Consider the following 25,559-nt stretch of genomic DNA (forward strand, 5'->3'; position numbering starts at 1 on the left):
AAGGCAAATGTTAGGCAAAAGCAAGCTGGCATTTAACTACATAAAAACATTAGATGAAACACAATTTAAGGCAAGATGCATTATCAGGGATAAATATGGTCACAACGTGACAACCTATTTACAAAGATGTAACAACTCTGAAATTTCATGAACCGAACAATAGTCTCTTAAACTATGTAAGTCAAATTCCGACCAATTTTTTTTTATTTTTTTTTTCTCCCCACAGACTTCTGAGAGGAAAAAAATGACAAACACAACAATAGTAACAAAACTTCTAAGCATCAAAGGACAACAAAAACAAACTAAAAAGAAGAGACAGACACTGGTGGAATATTTATGCAATGCAAAAGATTACCATCCAGAAAATACAAAGGACTTCTAACAAATGAATAAGATAAACCTAACAACACAATAGAAAAATTAGGCTATAAAGTGAGAAAGCACAGAAGAATGCTAAATGACCCTCCTTCCAAAAATGTAAAAATATGTTCAGCTTTATACGTAATGAGGAAACTACAAATAAAGCCACAATAAAATACCATTTCATATCTATCCATTTGGCAAAAATTAGAAGTCTGACAAGGATGCTGGCAAGAATGTGGAGCAACAGGATCTCTTATCCACTGAGAAGAGGGAGCACCATCACTTAGAGAGCATTCAGGCAATACTTACTAAAGCGGTAGCCATGCCTGTGCTATGTAACCCAGCATTGCTATTTTTAGGAAGCGAGTTTACTGAAAGTCAATCACATGCGCACAAGGAGTCGTGTGTAAGAATTTTAACTGCAGCATTGTTTGTGAAAGTAGAAGGGGAAAGGAGAAAAAAAGTGAAACTGTTCTTTAGAAGAACAGATATTATGGTTTAAACATACAATGATTAAATACTAAACAACAACTAAGATTAATAAATTAGATCTATACATATCAACATTGATAAATCTTGAAAAACAATATTAGGAGGCACAAACATGTACAGGATATCAATTGTGTGTATTTGTTTGTAGACAGAATTTGTTTATAGATATATATGTATGTAGTGAAAATATAAAAACATGCAAAGATAATAACAGAACGCAACTTCAGAATGATGGTAGGGATAGAAAAGGGGATAGGTTAAAACTTTAGCAATATCTACAATAATTTGAATCTTTTAAATATGAAGCAAATATGACAAAATGTCAACTGTTTCCTCTTGGTGGTGGGTACACAGCTGTCTGCTATATTACTTTCTATATGTTTGAATGTTCCATATATTAAAATATTTATTAAAAATTAAGTAAAAAATGATCAAGTCTAGCTAATATTTACCATGTATTTTCCACTCGTTGAATCCCCCAAAGATCTAAACCATCTTCAGTAAGAGTTCCAGTCTAAAAAATAGAAAGCACACATACAAAATATGGATAATGCCTCCCAAAACAAAAATCATGAAAAGCTATGCTACATATATACAACGGAGTACTACATAGCTATTAAAAAAGGGAAACGAGTAAGATCTCTGTATACTGATAGAGCACAACTTATAGGATAAATAGTTAAAGTGGGGGGAAAGGGTGCAGAACACTCCTTACTATGTATGGTTCCTCTATGTAAGGCGGGGAGCTTATGTGTAGATCTGTATATTTATGTGCTTATATTAAAAAAAAATACAGTGGAATCATGCACCAATTAACCTATCAATCAATAAAGGATGTATATAGGAGGGAGAGAGATTAAGGAATAGGGAGCCAAAAAAGGGGAGAGGAACAAGTTAAATGACATCAGAAGGAAGCAATCAGCCAAATGCTTAGCCCGTTCTGATAAAAACATGAGATCAGATAGCTTTAATACTACTACTCTAAGGCATAACTGGATATGAGTGATGAGACAACTGCAGATCTGGGCAAATAAGCAATATCCAAACTATGAAACATTGAGAAAAAATGAGACAAAATATACAAAAATGATGCATGTGCCAAGTTAAGTTGATAAAGAGGAAAATTAGAGGAACATTCAAGAATTGGTTGATAAAGAATATAGAAAACCTTAATCTAAATATTTAAAAGCTACAAAGTAACCTTTGAGAATGATTATGAAACTGAACCAACCTTGTCAAAGCAAACGAGATTCAACTGCCCACAGATATTGATCCTTTGGGGACTGATACAGAAAATACCAATTTTTTTCAGTCTTCTTTGAGCATACACAATGCCAGCAGTCATCGCAGCAGGAAGTGCAGGTGGCACAGTAATTGTAATGATATCAAGAGACTCGATAATTATTACCCCAACTTCCACCTACAGTTCACACCAAAATAAATGTCAGACCCAAACATTTACTAATCTGAGTATTTCTTTAGTAAAAAAAATCTATAAACCATTTTCATTTTTATATATCATAACTGTGTATGTATACATCTATTAGCCCTTTATAATTTTTTCCCTTTAGAGATTCTGCACAATAGAAAAGCTCAATAAACTGTCAATGAAATGACAGCTGTTTTAAAAGGAAACTCATTTTAACAGCTCTACATACTTCACACACTACACACTTCAAAGTCCAACAAACGAATCAGAGACTGACTCTTATTATAAGCACTGTACTGTGCCAGTCTCTAAAGGGGATAGTAAAAAGAAATTTGACAAGGCTCCTTAGTAGTACCTTCAACTAAGTAATTGCAAATAATTTTAATGCAATATATCTCAGGGGTTAAAAAAAGAAAGCTTTTGGTGAGTATGTGGTCACCCCTTTCTTTTTTAAGTCACAAGGGAGTAATAAAACACCATCTAAGCCAGAGCCATCCAGAAGAACTTCCTGCTCTGATGGAAATGTTCTGTACCTGTACTTTCTAATATAATAGCTACTCATTTCATATGGCTTTTTAAAGTTAAATTAAGTTAAATTAAAAGTTTAGTTCTTCAGTCTCCCCAGCCACAATTCAAATCCTCAGTAGTCACATGTGATAGCTAAGAATCAAACCTTACTAAGAGTCCCATGTGCGTACCTTATTTAAAATGCTATTGATAATAGTGTAGATAAACCCAATGCCAGCCACCGCCACAAGACACAGAAGAAACAAGTAGGCATCTCTGTAGAGTTTAAAATCAGTTGGTTTGGGATACAATATGGAACGGACAAGCTGTCCTTTAGAAGTACTAAATCCTTTAAAAAAAAGAAGAAAATGACTATATTTTTATAAGCAAATGAGAATTATCTCCCAAAACACAATCTCTTTTTAAACATTCAGCAGGCATCAGATATGCTACATTGTGCAAGAAGAGGTTAGAAAAAAAAAAAAAAAGAAGAGGTTAAATGTTTTCTACCTGTTCTAACTACTATGGCTTTGACAAGTTCTCCAGTGTAGAAACGAGTTTGAATAACAGTAGTCCCACAAAACAAAGTGTGCCGTTTATGTATTTCTGGACTATATAATTCATCGCCCATTCCTTTTATGTCCACTGAAGGATTTGGCAAATTAGTCTTTGTCACTGGAACACTTTCTCCTAAAAAAAAAAAAAAAAATCATAAAGCAGAGAAATATCAGTGTCAAACACATAAATCTTGAATTATTAAATACCCTAAATGTTATCATACTGCTTACAATAGCATTAAAATACAGCTCTCATATGTAGATAACATAGCTAATTCAATTAGCTTTTTGTCTACCAATTTCGTTGCCCCAAAATATCAGATTTTATCCCCTACAGTAATTACTGAAAGTGATTGTGATTCAAAGGTAATCATTTTGAAATGAACGTGTCATTTCAAATAAGGAAACCAGGTAAGTTGCCACAGCCCCAGCACCTGTTCTCTTACTCCTAAGAACTGAATTAGAAAGCACTCTGTAACATCAAACACACAGAGATGCGAAGATCTACTCTTAACCCCCACCACACACACACACACACACACACACACACACACACACACACACACACACACTCTCTCTCTCTCTCTCTCTCTCTCTCTCTCNCTCTCTCTCTCTCTCTCTCTCTCTCTCATTCTAAGTAGTAAGTAAGAGAAAAGGCATCTGGGGGAGAGAGAAGAAGAAGTGTATGGTAGTTCTCTCAAACAATAACCAACAACCAAATTCTTTTTAACGCTGAAATTTAATTCTCTGCAGCATTCTCACTTGTCATGTCAAAGCTGATAGGTGTGTGGGGATATTTGTGTGTGAGTGTGTTTTAAGACAAATTCTTAACAGTATGAAAACATATTATATAGGAATCACTTTCTTGCCAGACTATGACAATAAAAAAAAATTCATGTGATAAAAAAGATATCAAGCACTACCTTCAAATTGTGAATTTCCAAAGGGAAGTCATTTTAAAGTCTACTTCTCCCCAGTTTAAGAAAAAATATAGTCTTTATTCCCACTTTTTACACATCAAATAGAGAGGTAAACATGTTGCAGTCTCTATGAGCTAAGGACTTCTTTCGTCTTCCCTTACTATAAAGCATTTCCTCATGTCAAAGAGTGGCCAGGAGCATGCCAAGAAATGTAGTTAACACCAGCATAGTGATTTAGTATCGCAGCTGAGTATAATGCAGAATGTGGTGTCCGCAGAATTAAACAAACAAAAAACTTCAATACCATCATATTGATGACGTTCATAAGGTTACAAATGGCATAGCTAATTTTGAAATAGCTTAATCAGTAACTACGTAATCCTAATAATATTATAAACAACTCATCTGATTTTTACTCATTTTGTTTAGTTTACCTGTTAACATGCTTTCATTTACAATGCAAGTACCATTAATAAGTACTGCATCACAAGGCATTACTGTCCCATTTAATGGAATGACCATGATATCTCCCGGCACAAGGTCTGTGGAAAAGATCTCTTCCATTTCTGGATTTAAAGAAAGAAAAGTCTGAAAAGCATATTTTTTAACTGCGAATAAAAATAAACAAACAAAAGATCTATACAAAGGTCAGTTGATCTCAATTAGATGTTAATATAATGGAGTTAAATAAGAAAATTTCAATAAATGAAGAATTTCAACAAATAAGATTATTCCTTAGGCTAACAAGACATGGTGTTTAAGCGTGTCAGCTAGTTTGATCCCTGATAGGATGACAACTGTGCACAGGTGATGCCAAGCCCCCTCTGACCAAACAGGTGAATGGGCTCCAACATTCATTACAACACTCAATGATCAATTTTAGCCAATAACCTTCTTAGAAAATAGTGAGCTGTCATGAGACCTAAAACACATAAACAAACTCAAGTTTATATAATCCCTTGGAAACAGAAGAAAGCAATGAGAATTTTAGTAATGAGAATTTAGTTTCTTTTATAACAGCATTCTTTTTCTCACTGCCACTATTTATAACCTACAGAGTCCATTGCCTTCTCACTACTCCCAAAATAGTCTTAATAATATTTTAGATATTATTTTAAGTAAATTTCTAAAATAAACATTGTGATATTTTATCTAGTTCATTATTTCTTTAGAATTTTATGTACTATATTCAAGTTAGCTAAACACTTTTAAAAGATCTTCCTAAGTTAAAGATTTTTCTTTAGGATTGTGTTATATTTGGGAATCCTCTCCCTCTCTTTTTCCCACCGAGGTTTCATACTATGCTTAAAAGAGGGTTACACTAGCTTGTGAACAAAGACGAGTGAGAAAAAAATTACTGTTTGTGACACTAGTCTGTAAGACAAACACTCTTTCCTTTCTAAAAAATGATGAGCTAGTTTACTAAGCTATGAGGAAAATAATTCTAATGATATTTAGCACATAATAGGTACAATAATAATCTTCATTTTAAAATAAGATCCCTATTTTAAAATAAGATTCCTATTTTAAAAACATTACTCTTTTAAAGCTGTGAACACCACTTGAAGTTCTATTCCTCTTAGGTGTATCAAGCAGCAAAATATCAATGATCTGTTAGACTATACAAAAGAGATATGGAAGACAGAAATTGAATGGTACATTATGTCCTAGCATCCCCAGTATCTTCAGCAGCAGCAAAGCAGGAAGAGGCAGAACACCAATAAACTGTACATTTAAGGCTGGAGCTAGGGGAAACAGATAGATACTCCTAGCTGAAGGAGCAAGTGGCCAAGCACAGGGAAGGAAGTAACCTGCTAGGTCAAACTGTGTTTACACTTGGATGTGGCATACTGAGCCAAGAAAATCAAGACTGATTTGATAGTCTCAATAAAACAAAGTGGCTATACTGTCCCCAAGGCCCATGATCCTGTGCTGCCTCCCCTTTATCTCCTTTACCTCATCAATATTTCACCAAACTAACATGTCCAAAACATTATCCTTCCCTACAATCCTGCTTCTCCTCCTATTTAATAGCACCAACACCTATCCCCCCAGCCTGATACTGCTCTATCACCTTGCATCCAATGAATCATCAAATCCTGTTCAATGCCCACATTTAAGTGCCTTTCAAACCCACCTCATTTCTCTCCATTTCCACAATCTTCACCTTGATCCATTTCATGCTTTCAATTATTACCTCCCTCTAAACCAGTCTGAACACAGTAGTACGATTTTTTCAAAAAATATTATCAGATCACTGCCCTGCTTAAAACCGTCCAATGGCTTCCCATTGCCTTTTGGAATAAGTCAAAATTCCTTAAACATGCTTTAGAAGACTGTCCATCATATATCTGCCGCATCTACACTCTGAACTTCTTTCAGTTATTACGATAACCAAACTCTAATTTCCAGGCCTTTTGGCACTTAGAACTTCCTCTTCTCCCTCTCTCTCATCCCCACCATACCACCTGCTCACCTACCTATCTGATTAATTCAACCACTTAGAAAATATTTATTCAAAGAAGCCATCTCTGACACATACAGTAAGTGAGCTCTCCCTAAGTTCCCTGAATTCTCTCTATCAGAACATCTGTCACACTTTGTTGCTACTGTTTATCATCTGTCTTTCCAACTAGACTGAAGTTCAGTGATGGCCAAGGACTATGTCCACCTTGGTAACCACTGCATCCCCAGAGCCTAGTCACATTACAGAAAAATAAAAATACAACTTTACATAAATGTATGAATTTGATAAACACTCATATGAGTACAAATCCAAACACATATTTTTGTTTCTTAAGAAATAAATGTATATATAATATACTGGGCTTGCTTCATATATTAGTGCTTAATGAATATCTTTTTTTGGTTTATTTTTCCAAGAGTCACCTGAAGTACTTACCTTCATTTACTCTGCAAACTGAAACTCTCACAGTACTGTGAGCTGCCACCATGTCATGCAACATAATATATTGCTGAAATGAGAAAAAAAATTCAAAACGAACCAATATAAAACCACTCTTCAAGATATTAAAAAGCAAAAGTACTATAAAATAATATGTTAATATAATAAATGCATATTACTCTGCCTTTAAAAATGTCAAAACTAAAAGATTCAAAGATTATTCAACGTTTTACACAAGACAAAATAAGAAGCACTTTAGCCCTGAAACTAGCAGACCACTATTCAGGCCTGTAATAAGCAAGTATAGGTTCCTATGGACTCCAAGCAGTCCAGTGGTAGTCTGAGTCTAAAAATCATCTGCCTTCCCCCACCTCAAAAAAAAAAAAAAAGAGTACATATTCATAAAACTAAAACAATAACTAGACTGAGTATTACTCTGCAGCAAGTACTATTCTATATACCTTACATGTTATTACAAAATACAAATACAGTTGTGAAACCCATAATAAGTTGTACTTACCTTTCTAATGGAATATAGGGAGCTTAGAATTGATACTATAGACATAATCACAATGGCAAGAGCGTAGTAATAGTATTCATCAGTGCACCACAGTATAACACTGAACAGCTGGAAAATGTAAAATGGGTTGAGAACCTAAAAAATAAGATTTTTAAGTCAAATTGGGTGAGATATTTATAACCATACAGATTTTCCACTTTTTCATTTAAGAAGTAACCAGCAAGGTACTTAGGGCAACATGTACTACCCAAATAGGAGGCAAAACATTAGAATAGTACTGTTATACTATTAAACTACTACAATTTGGCTAACTAAGCTTAATTTAAATGATCTGCATCCACTAGTCATACCACACCCAAGTACAGATTCAGCTAGAAACCGCTAACGTGTGGGAATTCAGCTGTTCCTCATTCTGCTTCAGCAATAAAGTACTTTTATTTCTAATAATTACTGGGCAACTAAAACATACAAACTTTTAACTAACTGGAACAAATGTTTTCTTTTTATGAACTCCAAACATAATTTACTTTATAAGTCAAAGGTTCATTGCAGTCCAAACGTAAGGGAAATATGAAATATCTTACATTGTTTTGCTTTTTCTAAGAAAATAATTAAGGATCAAAACCTGACTGATAAAGGAAACAAGGGAGTCCTGGCAATAGACCTCATTTATACCCAAATTTCACAGTATTTTATCAATTTCATTAATAATCTCCCAATGTCTTAAAATTGATGCTTCCATACTTTTCAAAGAACTTCATATATACTGGGGGTGCAAAAAAAAAATGTGTACAAGTGGACACTTGGGTCAACGTTGCTCAAGCAGTAGTTTTACCATAACCAGAAGTGTCTGGACACTGATGGTAATCATTCTGAGCACCTCTTGTAATTGCAGAAGTCAAACGCAATTTGTATTCATCTTTTTTTATTGGTAATATTGAGTATTACAATTTTAATAGAGTTTTCCTTTCTTAAAATGTGCATATATTTTTTGGCACCCTCTGTATAATAATTATACAGAGGGTGCCAAAAAAAATTATAGACTAGTGGAAAAGTCCCATTTTACTTTCAAATTAAATGAGATAATTAGAAAAGACACTATTTTTATAGATAAAGAAGCGGCAGGGAGAAAGGTTTTCTTATGATCAAAGCTAGTTACTGGTGGAACCATATTATAAACCAGGCTTTCTATCACTACTACATTTTGCTATGTTCTAAAGCAATACTGTATGGCCACTCTCTGGAACTGATGAGTTATTTCTACTAAAAGTATTCACCCAATACAGCTAACTCTTTTTCTTTGGCAAAAAAAAATCAGGAAGACTGGAGAGTCTAATTCTGCTAGGCAAAACCCCTTACTCCCTTCCTTTACATGCACAATCTTTACTCTTCTATGGCATTTTACAGCTGAACAGTCACTACAATAACTATTGACACGTTTCTTCCTAGGCTAAAGTCAATCATCAGGTCATGTTTTATATTACAACTTCTGCTACAATGTCTAGTTTACAACAATGCACCACAAAACACCACATGAAGAATAAAGCATGATAAACTGTTTAACAATTGAAAACAAACAGGACAGAGCAGGATTTAGATGAGCAACTTCCTGAGAGATAAAAAAAAAAAAAATTCTACAGATAAGCAAAAAAAAATTAGACAAAATAAAAAGATAATTTATATGCCAAATTATTTCTCTACCAGAGTTACTACCTTTACCTTCTGAGTGGGAAAACAAGAGAGAGACAGCAGTTAGGAAACAGAAAACTAATAGTGTCTTACTACTTAAATCATGGCTCTTTTTAAATTGCAAAATCTATTGATCCCAAATGTTGAGACAACAGTCTTACCTCCTTAATTAGAAGCTTAAAAACAGAAGGCACTTTCACAGAAATTTCATTTACTCCATACAGCAATTTTCTATAACAAGAAAATATAATAGTATTACATTATATTACACAATAATAGTATAATTTAGGGAAAGCATTTCACCACAGAACACTCAAACCACAGATTGTTCCTAAATCTAGAACTTAAACGTTCATGTTTCTAAATACTTGTCTTCTACAATTCAAATTCTCTACCTACAGAATTTAAATCAAATTAGTCAATATTGGATAAATGTACTGTTAACATTGTTTCATTCCGTGTCATACCTTTTTGTGTGACAAGTATCATTTCCACTAGTCTATAATAACCGTGTCAGCAAAGGCTCTTTTCCATTCTTGAATACAATTTTGAATTGCAATCAATTTTTGCAAGGAATTAAATAAATAAATTTGAAGGATCCTGTACTATTTTTCTAGTAAGACTACTGTGCTAACAATGTTTATTTCAAAACATCGTACATTTGATTTTTAAAAAATACTTAAGTTGCTTAAATCATTCCACTTAAATTCTTTATGGTATAATAGTACTTTCCATATAATAGAGCAATTCTTGCCTTTTAAAAAGTACAAGTCTGAAAGAATGAATTCTTCTATATTTTAACACTTTGAAAAAACATGCTACAGGAGTGTAAGAAAATTTCTAATTTAATTTCAAAATGCCATTTATATTTAAAATACGTAATACACTGTTATATTTTAATACTTTAGCAGAAAATAACATGATAAAAAAGATGTCTCCCAATTTACAAATCTTCATTGTGGTAAATTTGAGCTCATGTTTATAATTCCCAATATATTTCAGAAAAATATAAGATGCTATCAATAAGATATAACCATTATTTTATGTACCACCAAGAAAGATCAAAATGCTGTGAAGTAAAGGATGACATTCCATTCACTGTATGACACATCCCCTTTTTAGAGATATTAAAATGTAGGAAAACGTACACCTTAGGACTGATGAAATATGGCATATCTTCAGGGAATCAACTTCAAAATATCAGCTTCAACATTTTTGTAGTACTTAAACTGAGAGACAGTTTTACCCAAATAAAATATCAGTAAGTTGTCAACTACTATGTCTATAATATTTAAATATCTGTTAATATGTACAACTATATGGTAAAAGGATGGACTATATATACTACATTACTTAGGAATTTTGATAATAGATCTAACTTTAGTTGTATAAAAATTACCTGTAGGCATGCATCCCCTTTGTCAGTCCTGCACTATGCTTTTCATAAATTGACGTACAAGAAACACCTTCATCCAGTCCCCTAAATAAATCCAAAGTTTTTACTTTAAACAAAGTTTAAAATATCCAAATGTCTTAATGCCTCATTTTTCCATACTCCTGATTTTAAAGTGTGAGTTCCTTACAAATAGAAACCCTTAACAAAAATTGAGATAATGAATGAGAATTTTTAAATCTCAGATTCCTAAGATAAACAATAAGAAAGGTCTAAGTCTCAAACGTGGCAATTTCTAAGTTATCCAATGTATCTACCACATGATAAGATGGCTCAAATACTCAAGTTTATATAATATTATTATCATCCTTTAAGGCTATGCACCAAAGCTGTAAGACTTAATAATTAAACTAATAAAATTAAATGTAAAGAATGACTAGCTTGAGAATTCCAAACTAAAGATAAAAAAGTTTTAGTTTTTATTTACATAGTTTTCCCTCTTCAATTTTTTAAGCTTCACACTAAGAAATCCTTTTCACTTATTTTTCTTTCTACAAAAACATCAATCCAAACCCTTCCCTGATCTAACACATACTAGGGAGAGAAGTACAAAATTTATGAGTCACAGGCAATGTCTAAAATCTGTAACAATTCTAACTGGGATTCAACTAAACTATCTACTTTTCCCCCAAAATGTCTTAATTATGCTTATTTTAACTGAGATACTAGTCATAGAACTCTAAAGAGAATCTTACATACCATTTAATTCCAATCCTTTTCCACTTTTTTCAGATAGGAAAACTAAGCTCCATAATTAACTGCTATCATTAGGATAAGCTTAAATTCTACATGTTTCTATGGTTAGGAAAGACTGCACAGCAATATGTTTAACATTTTTTTCCCAAAGTTGGTGACTTCTCTAAAGGCAACAGGGATCAGCTCCAAGTCAATTAAAAAAAAAAAAATGGCAGCTCATTGGCAGTGTTCTACAAGGCAATGGTTCTTAACTAGGAATGCTCTTCAGAACTAGGCATGTGGAAATGCCCTGGTCCATTCCAGAACATTCCAATTCTTAATGTCAGGGTTAAAAATCCGGGCATGAATGTTTTAAATGTTCATAAGGTGATTCTCTTTGTATTGACAACATTAAGAATTCCTTTAGCACCCTCAAGCAATAATACTTAATGGGTGTTTATATAAGTCAGTTTAACAAAAACAATAAAAATAGAATCCTCATTAATTTAGTACTTACATAGTTTAAAGCCTCGACAAAAATAAATTTTAAGGGACTACTCTAATTTGTCCTACCTAAGTCTTAACACATTTGACAATGTCCCATCTTAATCCACATAGTAAAGTTAAATTTCTGTTTGTCTATCACTCCATCTCTCAAATACAAGTAGATGGAACTGTCAGCAAACCGGGAGGTGATAATTCAGACAGGCTATAAGGGGTGCTCAAAATTCACTTTAAGATGAACCCTCAAAAAGAAAAGAACTGACTCAGTGGATTTTAGGATCACACTGCTTCTAGCTTTTATGTAAATTTTGCCAAGGCACAAATTATAGGTGTGATTTATTCTAAAATGGTTAATCAGTATTAAAATAACACTAAGAGTTGTTAATGAATAAGTGAATAAAAGTTATATAATAAAAACCTCTTCAATTTCATGTAACACTAGAATGAATTCTTTTCTATCTAGAACATTTTCAATATACTCATAATATAATCCAAACAAAAGAAAATTACGTACTTTAAGAAATCAAAATTGTGAAGGGTGTCATTCCAGAAGTATTTTACACTATGGTGGGTGAAATAACGAATCTGTAGAACATACATAAATGAATGTTACATCAAAAAGCATTATTGTTACTTGTTATCAATTAAGTTTACTAACAAATTTATCATATAACATATTAAAATTAAAGTGTTCACATATGACATGTAATGTTTCTTCTAGTAATACCTAAACTGTTATATATAGTGATAAATGGGTACTTTATATGCATATAAATTTATCTCAAACAAAAATAACTGCAAGCACAAAATTATAGGCTATCCAAGAAGGCGTAAAATGTATCAATTCTGATTTTTAAAGAAACTTTGAGATTAGTATCACAATACCTGTTCTGATTGCATCTGTGAACGTGTACTTATCTCATGTCTGTTCTCTTCACCCAGATTTTCATTTAAAAGAACAGCATGGCCATTTGAAACTTTATTAGCCATAGATTTTGGACTCAAAAAAGGATGAGCTTCCACAGAAAGTGAGCGAATTTTTGCACAAAACCACATTCTGAATTCATCCTTAGAAGAGAGAAAGGTTAAAGAGTCAATTATGTATATAATATACCTTCTGATGTTTTTATTTGATTTCCATTTTGTACATATTATTTATTCATCTCTAATTGAGAAAGCAGCACTTCCTACTCACTAAATGTTAAACCATTTCATGAAGATGCATAAATTTAAACACGAAGTGCTTTCCATTACTTGCTATTTAAATGACATACTTCTCTGATATAATATCCGATAAAGGGACATTAATAATTTCTTACTTTACCCATCAACATACTGAGACTAGATATTAAAGCCTCTTACAAAATGCTTCCAATTTGGATAAAACAAAAAGAACACTGGGTTGCAACAGCGTTACATAGTAAAGGCAGCTGATCTAGCGAATGACAGATCTAAGATATACTGCGAACTGTCCAGTAACCTTGACAGGCAAGCATGTAATTTCTCAATGCATCAAGAGCTGTAAAAGGAAAGGGTGGTTTTGATCATCTTTAAGATTCCTTACACTCTAACTGCTGTGATACTATTCACTTCAAACACAGATGCTTTAGAATTACTATAATTAGTACTCCTCATTACTATCTTAGTAGTGACATTCTCTTCATATACTACTTTGAACAAAGTACACACAAAGACATTATTTTACTCCTCAAATAATCAGCTACAAGTAAATCCATGGACTTACAGTAGTCCTCAGCAGCACCACTTCACAGTCTTTAACTGCAGCTCTAATACAGGTCGCCTTCACCCGCCACTCGGGCATCCAATACAGGAGGAGGAGGAGAAAGCCACCGGTGCAAACCACTCCTAGAGAAACTATGGCAAGCTTCCAGCGACACAAATTATAGCCATAAATCTCCTGCATGGACACAGTAATCACATGATTAAATATCAAATGATATGAGAGATAAATTCCAAAGTTCTTTGTTTTCCAAATACGTGTTATTATCTTGTCACATAAACTAAAAATATTTTCCTAACCCATTAATTTATCTATAAATTTTGTTTTGACAAGATCATTGTCAAAGTTATACTTTAAATAGTTAAATATGCTGATATTTACATGTTATGGTTTTACATTTGATGTTATGCTTAGTAACATAAGACTTTCCCACTGACAAAGAATACATTTACTGTTTTAATTCAAGAATTTATCTTGTTATGAGGTAGTTTTTTTAAATAAACTTAATTTTTGAATAATTTTAGATTTGCAGAAAAGTTACAAAAATATTAAGAATGCCTATACATGCTTCATTCACTTTCCCCTAATGTTAATATCTCAGTACATTTATCAAAATTAAAGCAATTAACACTGTTCATTATTATTAAGTAAATCTAGTCTTTATTAGGATGTCATCAGTTTTTTCACTGTCTTATTTCTGTTTCAGAATATAATCCAGAATATTACATTGCATTGAGATGAGATAGGTTTTAACTTTGTTTTTTTTTCCAAATCATTAGCCAACTGTCCCAATACCACTATGGCTATCAATTGGACTTCCTGATCCAAATTATTTCAATTGTTTCAGTTATCCCCCTATCCTAACAAGGGTTGCCAAATTTAGCAAATGAAAATGTAGAGGTCCTAGTTAAATTTAAATTTCACATTAAAAAAAAAACACAAAAAAACTAGCATTTTTTTGTTGCCCTACCTATGCAATAGTTGGGACATTATACTAAAAATTTATTCCTTCATTATCTGGAATTCACATTTAATGTTTAACAGGGTATCTTATATTTTACCTGACAACCCTCTCTCCCCCCACACACCCAGAGTTCAGAAGTTGTTTTTTTATGAAGCTTATTTTAAACATTTTTATAAATTAAAATTAGAAATCTTGTATTTGAGATTATATTTAAGCATTAGCTAACATAACTTCTTAAATTACCAAACTAAAAAACATACCTCTTTCCTCTAAGTTTTAATAGTTCACAAGTGAAATAGGAATTATACTAAAAGCAATGAAGAGATGTTAACATAATCCCAATTCAAAAACAAAGTCAGGATGAGGAAAGCACATTGATTTAGCTGGGTTTTTTAAATATACTATTCTACTTCCCTAGAATAAATTGCAGAGAAAAATTCTTCATACTTTATAAGTAAATTATAAAAACTGGTTACCATTTCATCTTCTTGACCCTTGTTGATAGTCTTCCTTTCTTCTTTGTCCATATCTACAGTGATTTGAAAGGTCTTGTGCTTCAGAACAGCTGAAGATAACTGAGGGGAGAGAGGAACAAATGTTAGGGAATTATTTTGTATCTTAGCAGACTATATAACTTCATACTATCACATTTCTCGTTATGATACATGTATCAAAGTTTAACTGATATTTAAGTAGTCACTAAAGTGCTAGCTGGTTCTAATGACATTTTCAATGGTGTGCCAATTCTTGAACAGGCATTACTTACTATCAAAAAACTTGGCATATTTATTAATTAATTTATACTAGCAATAGCCTTGCTACAAAACAATTTAAATTCTGAAAGAAACTACTACAGAATCTTCCTTTCTTGTTCCCCAGACTCAGAGAAGTAATCTCGTTGTGCCATTTTGAGCTAAAAATGCTTCACACAACTCAATTTATTGCTTGAAGTATAGTGAAGTAAAGCACCAGTGAAACTAACCCAAAACCTCTCAGGGATTAAATTAATCATCCAACAAGTATTTGCTGAGCATCTATTACAAGAATGACATTCTCTGGCCAAGAGTCAATCCCTATGACAGGTGTATCCCTATTGGAGATCCCTCAACTGACTCCTGCATTCTGATTCTAAGTCCACTAAGCAATTTACTGATTGTTTCTGACTGCCCATGATATTTGTCTAGGAAAAAATCCATTGAGCTCACTGACCAATTTTCCTGTGTTAAAAAATAAGATTCATTTCAAATATTAGACATTCAGCCATCATTAACGAGATTTGCAAACTGAAAAACAATGCTAGTTTTCTCACGAACCTTTGTTTTGTTTTGGCAAATACTTTTCAGAAAAATGTTACTTAATATGTAATATTTATTATTGTTATGTTTTATTAAACTAATATTCTCAAAGATACACCAGTTTTAACTAATATGTTATCAACATATATAACCCACATAAACAAAAGCTCTTTAGAGTTCACAATATATTTTCAAGATTATGGATCTAAGCCCAAAGAATTTGAGAGCCACTGCTTTAGGCTAATCTCTGCAGAACAGTGGTAATATTACCTCCCTCATTCCAGATGCCATAACTCTAACTCATTTACCCAGTGTGTAGCACAGGCTTGACACATGGTAGGCACTCAAAAGATGAAGAATTTGTGCTAAGATAGCAATAGCTAATTTAATGTTTACATGATATAAATTAATAGCTTAATAAAACCAACTGCAGGATTTTAAACTAATCCCATTTATGACACTACTGAAATTTCTTGATTTATGTCATCAACAAAATGACCAATAAAAAATACTGATGCCTCCTACACTCAGAATTTCTGTACCTTCCAGTAGCTCTGGGGATGGAGTCAGGGCTAAGTAGAGCCTTTCTACAGAAATAAAATGCAGGAATTTGAATACAAACCTGTATGTACACACACACACACACACACACACACACACACACACACACACACACACACACACACACAAAAAAAAACACCCCTTTGAAAAGAAGCTTTGATAGTATCTGGTCCAAGTTCTCTAAAACAAGCCACATTATCATACAAAACCCTTTGAGCAATTTTGTAACAATTTCTTTTCAGTCTAGGGTAATGTTACAACCCTGAAGCATGCTGCTCGAGTCATTCCACCGTGGTAAGACTGCTCTATCAAATCAATATAATTTCTATGTAGTATGGGAAGAATGAGCAAGCCCAACCTCTTTCCCTGTATTAAAGATCTGCCGTTGTTGCCTGAACATGTAAGGCAAATGTGCACATGCTTACCTTCAAGGGGTAACACAAAGGCACTCTGCCCTGGTACTGTCCCTACTAAAGAATACCAGTCTGGGATTCTTAACCTTCAGTCTATGGTTCTTCCTTAAGTTCTGGAGTGAACTGCAGGATCATCATTCAGGATTCACAGGACTCACTTTTTATAACTAAATACATACAATTCTGATCCCCATTTTCCATCACCACCACCTGAAATGTTTCTTAGGAGGAGGAACTACTTCAAATTCTTATATGGAGAGACTTCTGCTTCCAACCAAGATGCAAAAACAGGAACCCAGTTTGCCCTACTGCCTAAAATGATGGCAACAACAAAATGTACAAAATATATAAAGCAACAGTTTTCAAGAAATTGGGTATCAGGCAAAGAAGGAAACTGATACAGAGATGAGAAGCAGCAAACTTGGTGAGCTTTATAATTGTCCCAGTTTACAAACTGAAGAGTTTACAGGCCACAAATGGGAGAACAGGGAACCCAGGGGAGCAGAGTAGTCTCCCTGAGTTGGGGAGATGAAGCTGGGAGTCTGGGGGTGGGGGCACAAAGTGACCAGGTTTGCAGGGCAGATTATCAGAGGAGAGATCTGTACAGAGAAAGAACACTGAAAACCTGCAAGATGATCTCCCTCATGTCTTCAGCTGAGTACTGATCAGCACTCATGTGTGAGGAAACTACCAGAGGCCAGGAAAAGAGCCACCCAAAAGGATTTAAGGGAAAAAAGCATCAGGGCTCACACAGAGCTGGGAAGAGTGCCTGTGCCCTGCAACCACAGTGAAAAACCTCATTAGTCACAAGGAATCAGGGGAGAGTATTCAGAAGAGTTTTGCTTCAGTAGTGGGGTCAAATTAGCCATAAACTAAAATCTACTCTAGTCCTGCCTTACAAAGCTTTTTAAGATTTGAAAAAATAAAATTGTTTCTAAGTAGCTTAACTGCTTCACAGAATAAAGTTCAAGTAGGCTTACAGGAATACAAAATATCTAATCCCAGTAAATCACAATGTCTGACGTCCAGTTCAAACTTAACAGGCATGCAAAGAAGAAAGAAAATACAACCAATGAGAAAAAATAAATCAAGATGAAAGGACTCAGGACTGACACAGATAATAAAATTGGTCGACAAGGACATTAAAACAGCTGCTATAACTGTAGTTCATATGTTCAAAAAGCAAAAGAAGTTTGAACATGTTAGTAGAGACATTAGACATTAAAAAGAACCAAACTGAATGTAAGATAAAAAGTACAATATCTGAGATGAAAAATATGCTAGACGGAATTAAGAGCAGATTTGACATTACAGAAGAAAAATCAATGAACTTGCAAACATAGTAATAGAATACCCAAAATAAAAAGTGGAGAAGGAAAATTAGGGAAAACACACACACATACACACACAACAACAGTAAGCTGTGAGACAACTTCAAGCACCCTAATATGTATGCAAGGTGTGCGAGGGACCAAAAAATACATAATGACATAATGGCTCAAATTTTTTTTCCAAATCAGCTGAAAAAAATTATAAGTCCACAGATCCATGAAGCCCAACTAACAGTAAGCAAAGAAACATTAAGAAATTACACCAAGGCATGTCATCATCAAATTGCTCAAAACAAGTGATGAAAAATAACTTGAAAAGAGAGAGCAAAAAGACATGTTACATACAAAGACAGCTAAGAACATCATGTTTCTTGCTAAAAATAATGCAGATGAGAAAACAGCAAAGCAACATCTCTGAAGTACTAAGCAAAAAAAAACCAACCAAACAAAAAACTATCCATAAAATTCTATACCCAGCAAAAATATCTTCCAAAATCAAAGATGAAATGAAGACTTTTTTAGACATAAAAGCTGAAAAGAAAAATCATTAGCAGCAAACCTACACTATTTTTTAAAATGTTAAAAGTCTTTAGGCAGAAAAAAAATATATAACTGATGGAAATATGGATCTCCACAAGGAATGAAGAACACCAGAAATAGTTAACTATGTGGGTAAATACACATAACAGCTCAAAGAACAGGGAGAAACAGAAGTAAAATCTTGTAAGGTTCTTATAGAATACATGAAGTAATATAATATCACTTAAAAGTATACCATAATAAGTTAGAGATGTATACTATAAACTCTAAAGGAACCACTAAATAAAACAGTCATAGCCAAAAAAAAAAAATAATAAATCAACAAAGGTGATTAAACAGAAACATAAAAAACACTCAATTGCTGTAACAGGCAAAAAAAGGAAAAAGGAAACAAAGAAGAAATAGGCAAATAGAAAACAAATAGCAAGGTGACTGATTTAAGCCTAAACATATCAATAATTACATTAAATAAAAATAGCCTAAACAGCAATTAAAAGGCAGACTGTGGTTGTATTTTTGAATGCAAGAATATAGGTAATTATATGCAACTTAAATATAAAGATACAAGTAATAAGTTAAAAGTAAAAGGAAGATACACCAAGCAAACACTATTCAAAATAAAGCTGGAATGAATATTAATATCAGACAAAGGAAATTTCAAAGCAAAGAATATTACCAGGGATAAAGCCATTTCATAATGACAAAGGGGTCAATTCATGAAGATAAAATAATAATCCTCAACATGTATACATTTAACAGACCTTCAAAATACACCCCAAACAGAAACTGAAAAAACTGAAAGGAAATTGACACATTCACAATTATTGTTTCAGATTTCATTTCAATACCACTCACAGAGAACAAGTAATTTTAAAAATACTAGTTAGAATACAGAAGCTCTGAACAACAGTACCAATCAAGCGGTCCCAATTGGTCACAACATTACTCAACTACAATAAAATATACATTCTTTTAACGTTACACTGAACAGTTACCAAGAAAGACCACATTCTGGGACATAAAAAAGATTCAAGCCATACAAAGCGTAGTCTGAATACAACTGAATTAAATTAGAAATTATTAACAATAAGTAGAAAAGCCTTAATACTTGGAAAGAAAATAATGTACTTCTAAAAAAAAAAAATCTATGAGTCAAAGAAATCAATGGGGAAAATACAAAGTATTCTGAACTAAATAAAAATGAAGATATAACATATCAAAATTTGTGAGGCTCCACTAAAACAGTATCTAAAAAATTTATAGCGCTAAGTTCCAGTATCTGAAAAGAAGGTCTCAAATCATGACTTCAGCTTCTACCTTAATAAAGTAGAAAACAGCAAATTACACCCAGAGTAAGCACTAGGGGAAATAAAATTCAGAAAAGAAATCAATGAAATAAAAAACAGAAAAATGGAAAAATAAATCAATAAAACCAAAAGCTGGTTCTTTGAGATGAATAAAATTGATCACTACTAGTTAGACTCAAAGAGAAGGGAGGGGTAGATACAAATTACCAATATCAAGAATATGAGAAGAGGCATCAACACAGATTCTGCAGATACCAGAAGGATAATCAAGGAATGTAATGAACAACTTTAAACCAATACAGCAGCTTTTCTACAGGTTTGAGCTTACTTCCAAATTAAAAAATTTTAAATTAAAAAAACCTATCTTTATCAGTCAGGGGATGGCCATGAGGTAATAACTGTGAAAGATGAGTTAAAAGCTGAGCAACAGGTACATGAGAATTCATTACACTAATCTTTCTACTTTCCAGTATGGAGAAATTATTCATAATATAAATTCTTTTAAATAAAATAAAAGCACCCACCTGAAGCTTTTAGATGAAAAAAAATTTTTTCATTCCTGGCACCAAAGGCACCATAAAATCTTGAGAAGTCTGCTTCTACGAGTCCCAATTACAATGACTCAACCTATTATGAACCAGGCATTATCTAGAAACTCATACTCCTGGGTTTTGAAACCAGCGCTTCTTCACCCTTGTTTTTTATCCATTACCTAGAAATACAGATGTACTTTCCCACCTTTGTAAATCCTAACTTTTCAATGTAGAATGTATTAGTAGATAAATAAGCATGCTTTTTATAACTTTAGAATATGAATTATCATTAAAATTCATTGTTTTCATTAAGTCCATGTATTTATAACTATTTAAAATCTTTTCCCCAAATATCTGAGTTCTCCTTAATCTAATATAACTATATTCTCATTTCATCTTCTACAGTTAAAAACTAACACTGCCAAAAAAAAACCTAACAATAGCAAAAAATACTCCAGGTTTTAAATAAGCTATTATAGGCATGGTGCACTGCCTATGACAATCTATTTTCATACTTTTCTCAGTATAATTCTTAACCAAATTATCTCATTACTCTTTTTACAACTGTTATTTCTCCAAAATTTAGCTTCCTTTTTAAGGCAAAATTCTTGTCTTACCAATACCAAAGCTGAACTATTAAAGGTAATTCAAATAATTTAAATAAAAAGTTGCTCTAAAAACCACCAATTATTGTTCTCTTTAAACATATTATACCTCACGGGAAATTACCAAGAATTCATCCTTCATATAAACTTTTAGTAAAATCCAATGAGAACAATTCCAACAGCTTACATTTAAAACATACTGTAAATGTATATTTAAATTTTAAATACATGTACATAAATAGAAAGCCCTTAACATTTCTCTGACTTCATGAAGATAAAAATCTATATAAACATAATTTAAAATATACTGCTTATTAAGATAAAAATACATATTAAATGCTATTTTACCATATATCTAATTAGACACTTAAAGCATTAATAGAAAACTTCTAAAATCCATTTACCTTACAGAAGCATAGCTTTGGTGGTTTGCTGGAATGCATATGTTTTTTAATCAAGTCAATTTCTAGATCATAAGAAACAAACAAATTTTTCTTACCAATAGCTCTATGTCAGCATTCCTCCCAATTGCTATTAGCAGAGCTTTCAAAAGCTGGCTCTTAATAATAAAAATAAAATAAATCTAAGCATAAAAATCCATTCAAGTGAGAATTCTCTGCCAAATATTTTGGTTCTTTTTGAACTGCTTCCAAAATTATTAATCCTACATTAAAGTGTAGGATTTTTTTAATTCACTGACTTTAAATGGAGTTTCAGAAGATATACCCCTCTTACCATCTGACTACCACTGGCAGAGCTCCTTTACTTGAATAAATCATATCGAGCTACCACACTGAAGTCCCAATTCCACAGTGTATGCCTGAGCCTTGATATTATCTAAAAAGCAAGAAGCTTATAGGCTATTGTGCTTAACCAAACCCTTCCTTGCATTTACAATGCACTTGATTTTTTTTATGTAAGTAAAACCACCAGCACAGGAAAAAGTGAAGGTATCAGGAATAAAGCTCACTAAATCTAATACTAATTTTTTAAAGTTTACTTATTTTTTTCCCATTATATAATTACTAGGAATCATTTAAAGTATACTCTTTAATCTAGTATAAGAGTTGTCATATTTCATTTCCTAAAACAAGATGAGTTGGCTTTAACAGGCATAGAAATCCTCAAACCTCTAAGCCTCCTTTGCTTCAAAACCTGAATTTCTCATTAGCTGTACCAATAGTATTATAATAATAGTATATGTACGGAGGGTTAAAGAATATTCTATATATGTGCCTAGAATTCCAAAGTAAGTAATTTCACAAGGTGATTTAGAGAATGATCTGTAACTCAAGTAAAACTTCAAGCAAAGCAATTTTAAAATAATACATTTTGAATGTAATTGTTTACTTCAGTCAGTATTTGCCAACTTCAGTAAGGCTGAAGTAAAAAACTAAAATAAAAAATGTATTAATTCAAAATTCACAAAACTAAATATGTTATTACAAAAGAAATTCTCAAATGACATGTTTTATAAGTTTGTATTGTATACTTCTGGAGTTTTAAAAATTAGAACTGAACTAAGGCTTTTGAGCCACCCAATATCGTTGGACGAGAAATTAATCCTCCCCTTTGTTTTGTACTTCTAAGATAATTTTTCTGAGAATTAACCATACCTACTCATGTCAAATAAAGATTTGAGAAACCCATCTTTCAAGGACACTCAGCAAAAGGTGCTTTAAATATTCAGCTGGCATTCTGAATATTATTTAATTGTCAGATTTGAAGCATCCTAGCAACTGAGATGGACTTCTGCAATTCAAAAGCAGTTCCACCTTTACCACTGAAATAAAAAATGCCCTAAAACATATAAAATCCTACTCTGCTCATTGAGCCACTTCAATTTTCATATTTATACAAATAGATATTTAAAAAGTGAAAAAAAATCTCAATCTCTCAACTACAATAACCAAATTGTGACAACTTGTTCTGAGGGCAAAACTTAACACTTCAAGTCAGCTCCTAACAATAAGGATGACATAATAAAATTTAATGAATACATGGAAATTTTACAAGGATACCAGCTAAATTCTAACAAAGCTCTACTCAATACCCATTTTATCACTTCCCATCTTGAACTTTCTCTTAGAATACATGCTTTTGTTTCTGTGTTTAGGCTTAAGGAAGACCATTGTATCCAACATACACCAAAGCAAGACTATATTTACATTTGTAAAGTGCAGTCTTTGTAAATTATACTTTTTTGTATGTTACAAAACAATGTGATAGCTTTAACAATATAAGTTATAAATGAGAAAGATAATGTAATTATCTGTCTTAGAATTGATATTAAGAGTTATATAACTTAGCTACCAGTGGCAACAGTGTGTTGGGGTAGAAGGGAGAGACTTTAGTGCTTTTACCATTTATATGTAATAATATTTTAAAACAGTTAAAGAAAGAAAGAAAAGAAAGAAGCAAGGCTGAGCATACACGTATATATAAACTTCTAATTCTACAATGCATGGTCAACCTTGGGTCTGAACTTGCAGGAACCACCAAAGCATTTCATGGTGCTCTATCAGAATATTCTCCAGATTCTCTGGATCTCACTCTTAATTAAGCTACTTTAGCCCAAGCAAGTAGTCATTTTTTAAATTTTTAAAAATTTTCATTACAGTTGACATACAATATATTAGTTTCAAGTGTACAACATAGTGATTAGACATTTATGTAACTTACAAAGAAGTGATCACCCTGGGCAAGTAGTTATTTTGAAGATTTCTTTAATAAGTACATTTTTAGTAAGCTACAGTTATTTCTTTTTATATCCCCTCCACATTTTGGCTCCACTGGGGGAAAGCACGAGCCAGTAACACAACATAAGTACAGTAGCAGCAAATTCAAAATTATTTGATCAAACTAATTCACCTATAAGCAATAAGTGAGCATATATGCCATATTCATTACCATATTAGGAACAGTAGGAGATATACAACTGTACCCCCAAAATACATAAAACAAAAACAAACGAAAAGAGCACAGAACTCAAGAGTACGCTTTAATTTGTCCTTAAATGACAATTAATTCAACATGAACTATATGCAAATTCCTTCAACTGTCTTGGTTTTAACTTCTCCACTAAAATGAGACAGTTGTAATAATTCATATGATGCAATCCAACCATGGAAGTTTTTGACCTAGGATAGATAGTAAAGTATGTATTGCCCTTGTATATAGCCTGCTGCTGCACTCTTTCACCAGTAGGTGACGTTCCAACATTGGAAGGAAGGAGGCTGACAGTTTTCACAAGTCTTCACAGAGCAGTTAGCTGCTGATCAAGAGTGATTAAAGATAAGAAATTACATATGAGATTTTTATACCACTGGAGGTATTAACATGGGAAAGTAGGAGCTGCCTATATAACAGAGCCTCTGTTTCATGTATCTCAATTGAAAAATAAGACATGCAATAAACAATGAACAAATGATAATGGGGAGGGAGAGGAAGGCAGTGTAGGTACATTATCATTCCCTTAATACTACAGATTACTCCCAAATTCACAATTCTCTGAAACTAGGATTTAGAGATCTTACAATGCTGTGGAGCAGGGGAAAACAATAACAAAGAGCACATGAACCTATTAGAAAACAAGACGAGGTAAAGGGTAAAAATTGTTGCCTATCGCTAGCAAAAAAAAAAAGACAAGGAGCACCCTTATACGTTGCTGTGCGAATCCGTACTACCTTTTTGGAAAACCAACTGACAGTAAATTAAAATTTAAGACCTCCACATACCTTGATCCAACAATCCCAAACAGAAATTCATGTCACATGTACCTATACATATTATGTCACCACTAACCATTTCTTCAAATTCTTCTGCATTGTTAGATTTATGAAATAAGTTTTGTGCTTTTTGTCTTTAGGGGTGAAAGCTGGTACTTACAAGCAAAATAACCTAGTTGAAACAAATAAGAGTATTTTCAAAAAGCACAAAAAAAATTGTGTGGCATGGACATCTAACACAGTAAAGAACTGACAAATCACCAGTTCTAATAACAGCTTGTATAAACAACCCAAATGGATAAGTGAGCCTAACTCCCCAAACTAAAAGTTACACTTTTAAGTTCAGAGATAAGCGGTTTTGTTAAGTAATATATAAATTAATGTGTATTTTATTCTGATGCTAATTCGTGACTATTTCTTCTAAACTGCAATGCTATTAATCCAAATCCCTAGTAACTGGCTTGACATTTCAATCAGCAATAAAAAGACAGTCTTTGAAATTTAAACATTCATTAATTCTATGTCTC

At 32.7% G+C, this 25,559-nt stretch overlaps 1 protein-coding gene across 6 annotated transcripts in view; it reads right to left on the minus strand.

Annotated features, from left to right (window-relative positions):
• The window catches only part of ATP13A3 (ATPase 13A3), an 85,387-nt gene that overhangs the window by 46,114 nt on the left and 13,714 nt on the right, over positions 1–25,559 (minus strand). For 2 of the 6 annotated variants that reach the window (XM_019651227.1, XM_019651208.1), the window contains exons 1-14: positions 21,804–21,821; positions 15,196–15,294; positions 13,759–13,932; positions 12,900–13,082; positions 12,529–12,599; positions 10,782–10,862; positions 9,544–9,613; positions 7,694–7,828; positions 7,171–7,243; positions 4,703–4,834; positions 3,302–3,481; positions 2,983–3,140; positions 2,087–2,275; positions 1,308–1,369 (exon numbers count right to left, since the gene is read on the minus strand). In XM_019651227.1, the coding sequence (XP_019506772.1) occupies positions 1,308–1,369; positions 2,087–2,275; positions 2,983–3,140; positions 3,302–3,481; positions 4,703–4,834; positions 7,171–7,243; positions 7,694–7,828; positions 9,544–9,613; positions 10,782–10,862; positions 12,529–12,599; positions 12,900–13,082; positions 13,759–13,932; positions 15,196–15,246 (1,559 nt within the window). In that variant the 5' untranslated portion in view covers positions 15,247–15,294; positions 21,804–21,821. Of the gene's footprint in view, positions 1–1,307; positions 1,370–2,086; positions 2,276–2,982; positions 3,141–3,301; positions 3,482–4,702; positions 4,835–7,170; positions 7,244–7,693; positions 7,829–9,543; positions 9,614–10,781; positions 10,863–12,528; positions 12,600–12,899; positions 13,083–13,758; positions 13,933–15,195; positions 15,295–21,803; positions 21,823–25,559 lie in introns of those variants that run through there. The other 4 variants (XM_019651235.1, XM_019651241.1, XM_019651245.1 and 1 more) reach the window with 3 other exon arrangements.

This window comes from Hipposideros armiger, unplaced genomic scaffold (genome assembly GCF_001890085.2).
Source record: "Hipposideros armiger isolate ML-2016 unplaced genomic scaffold, ASM189008v1 scaffold_8, whole genome shotgun sequence".
NCBI lineage: Eukaryota > Metazoa > Chordata > Mammalia > Chiroptera > Hipposideridae > Hipposideros > Hipposideros armiger.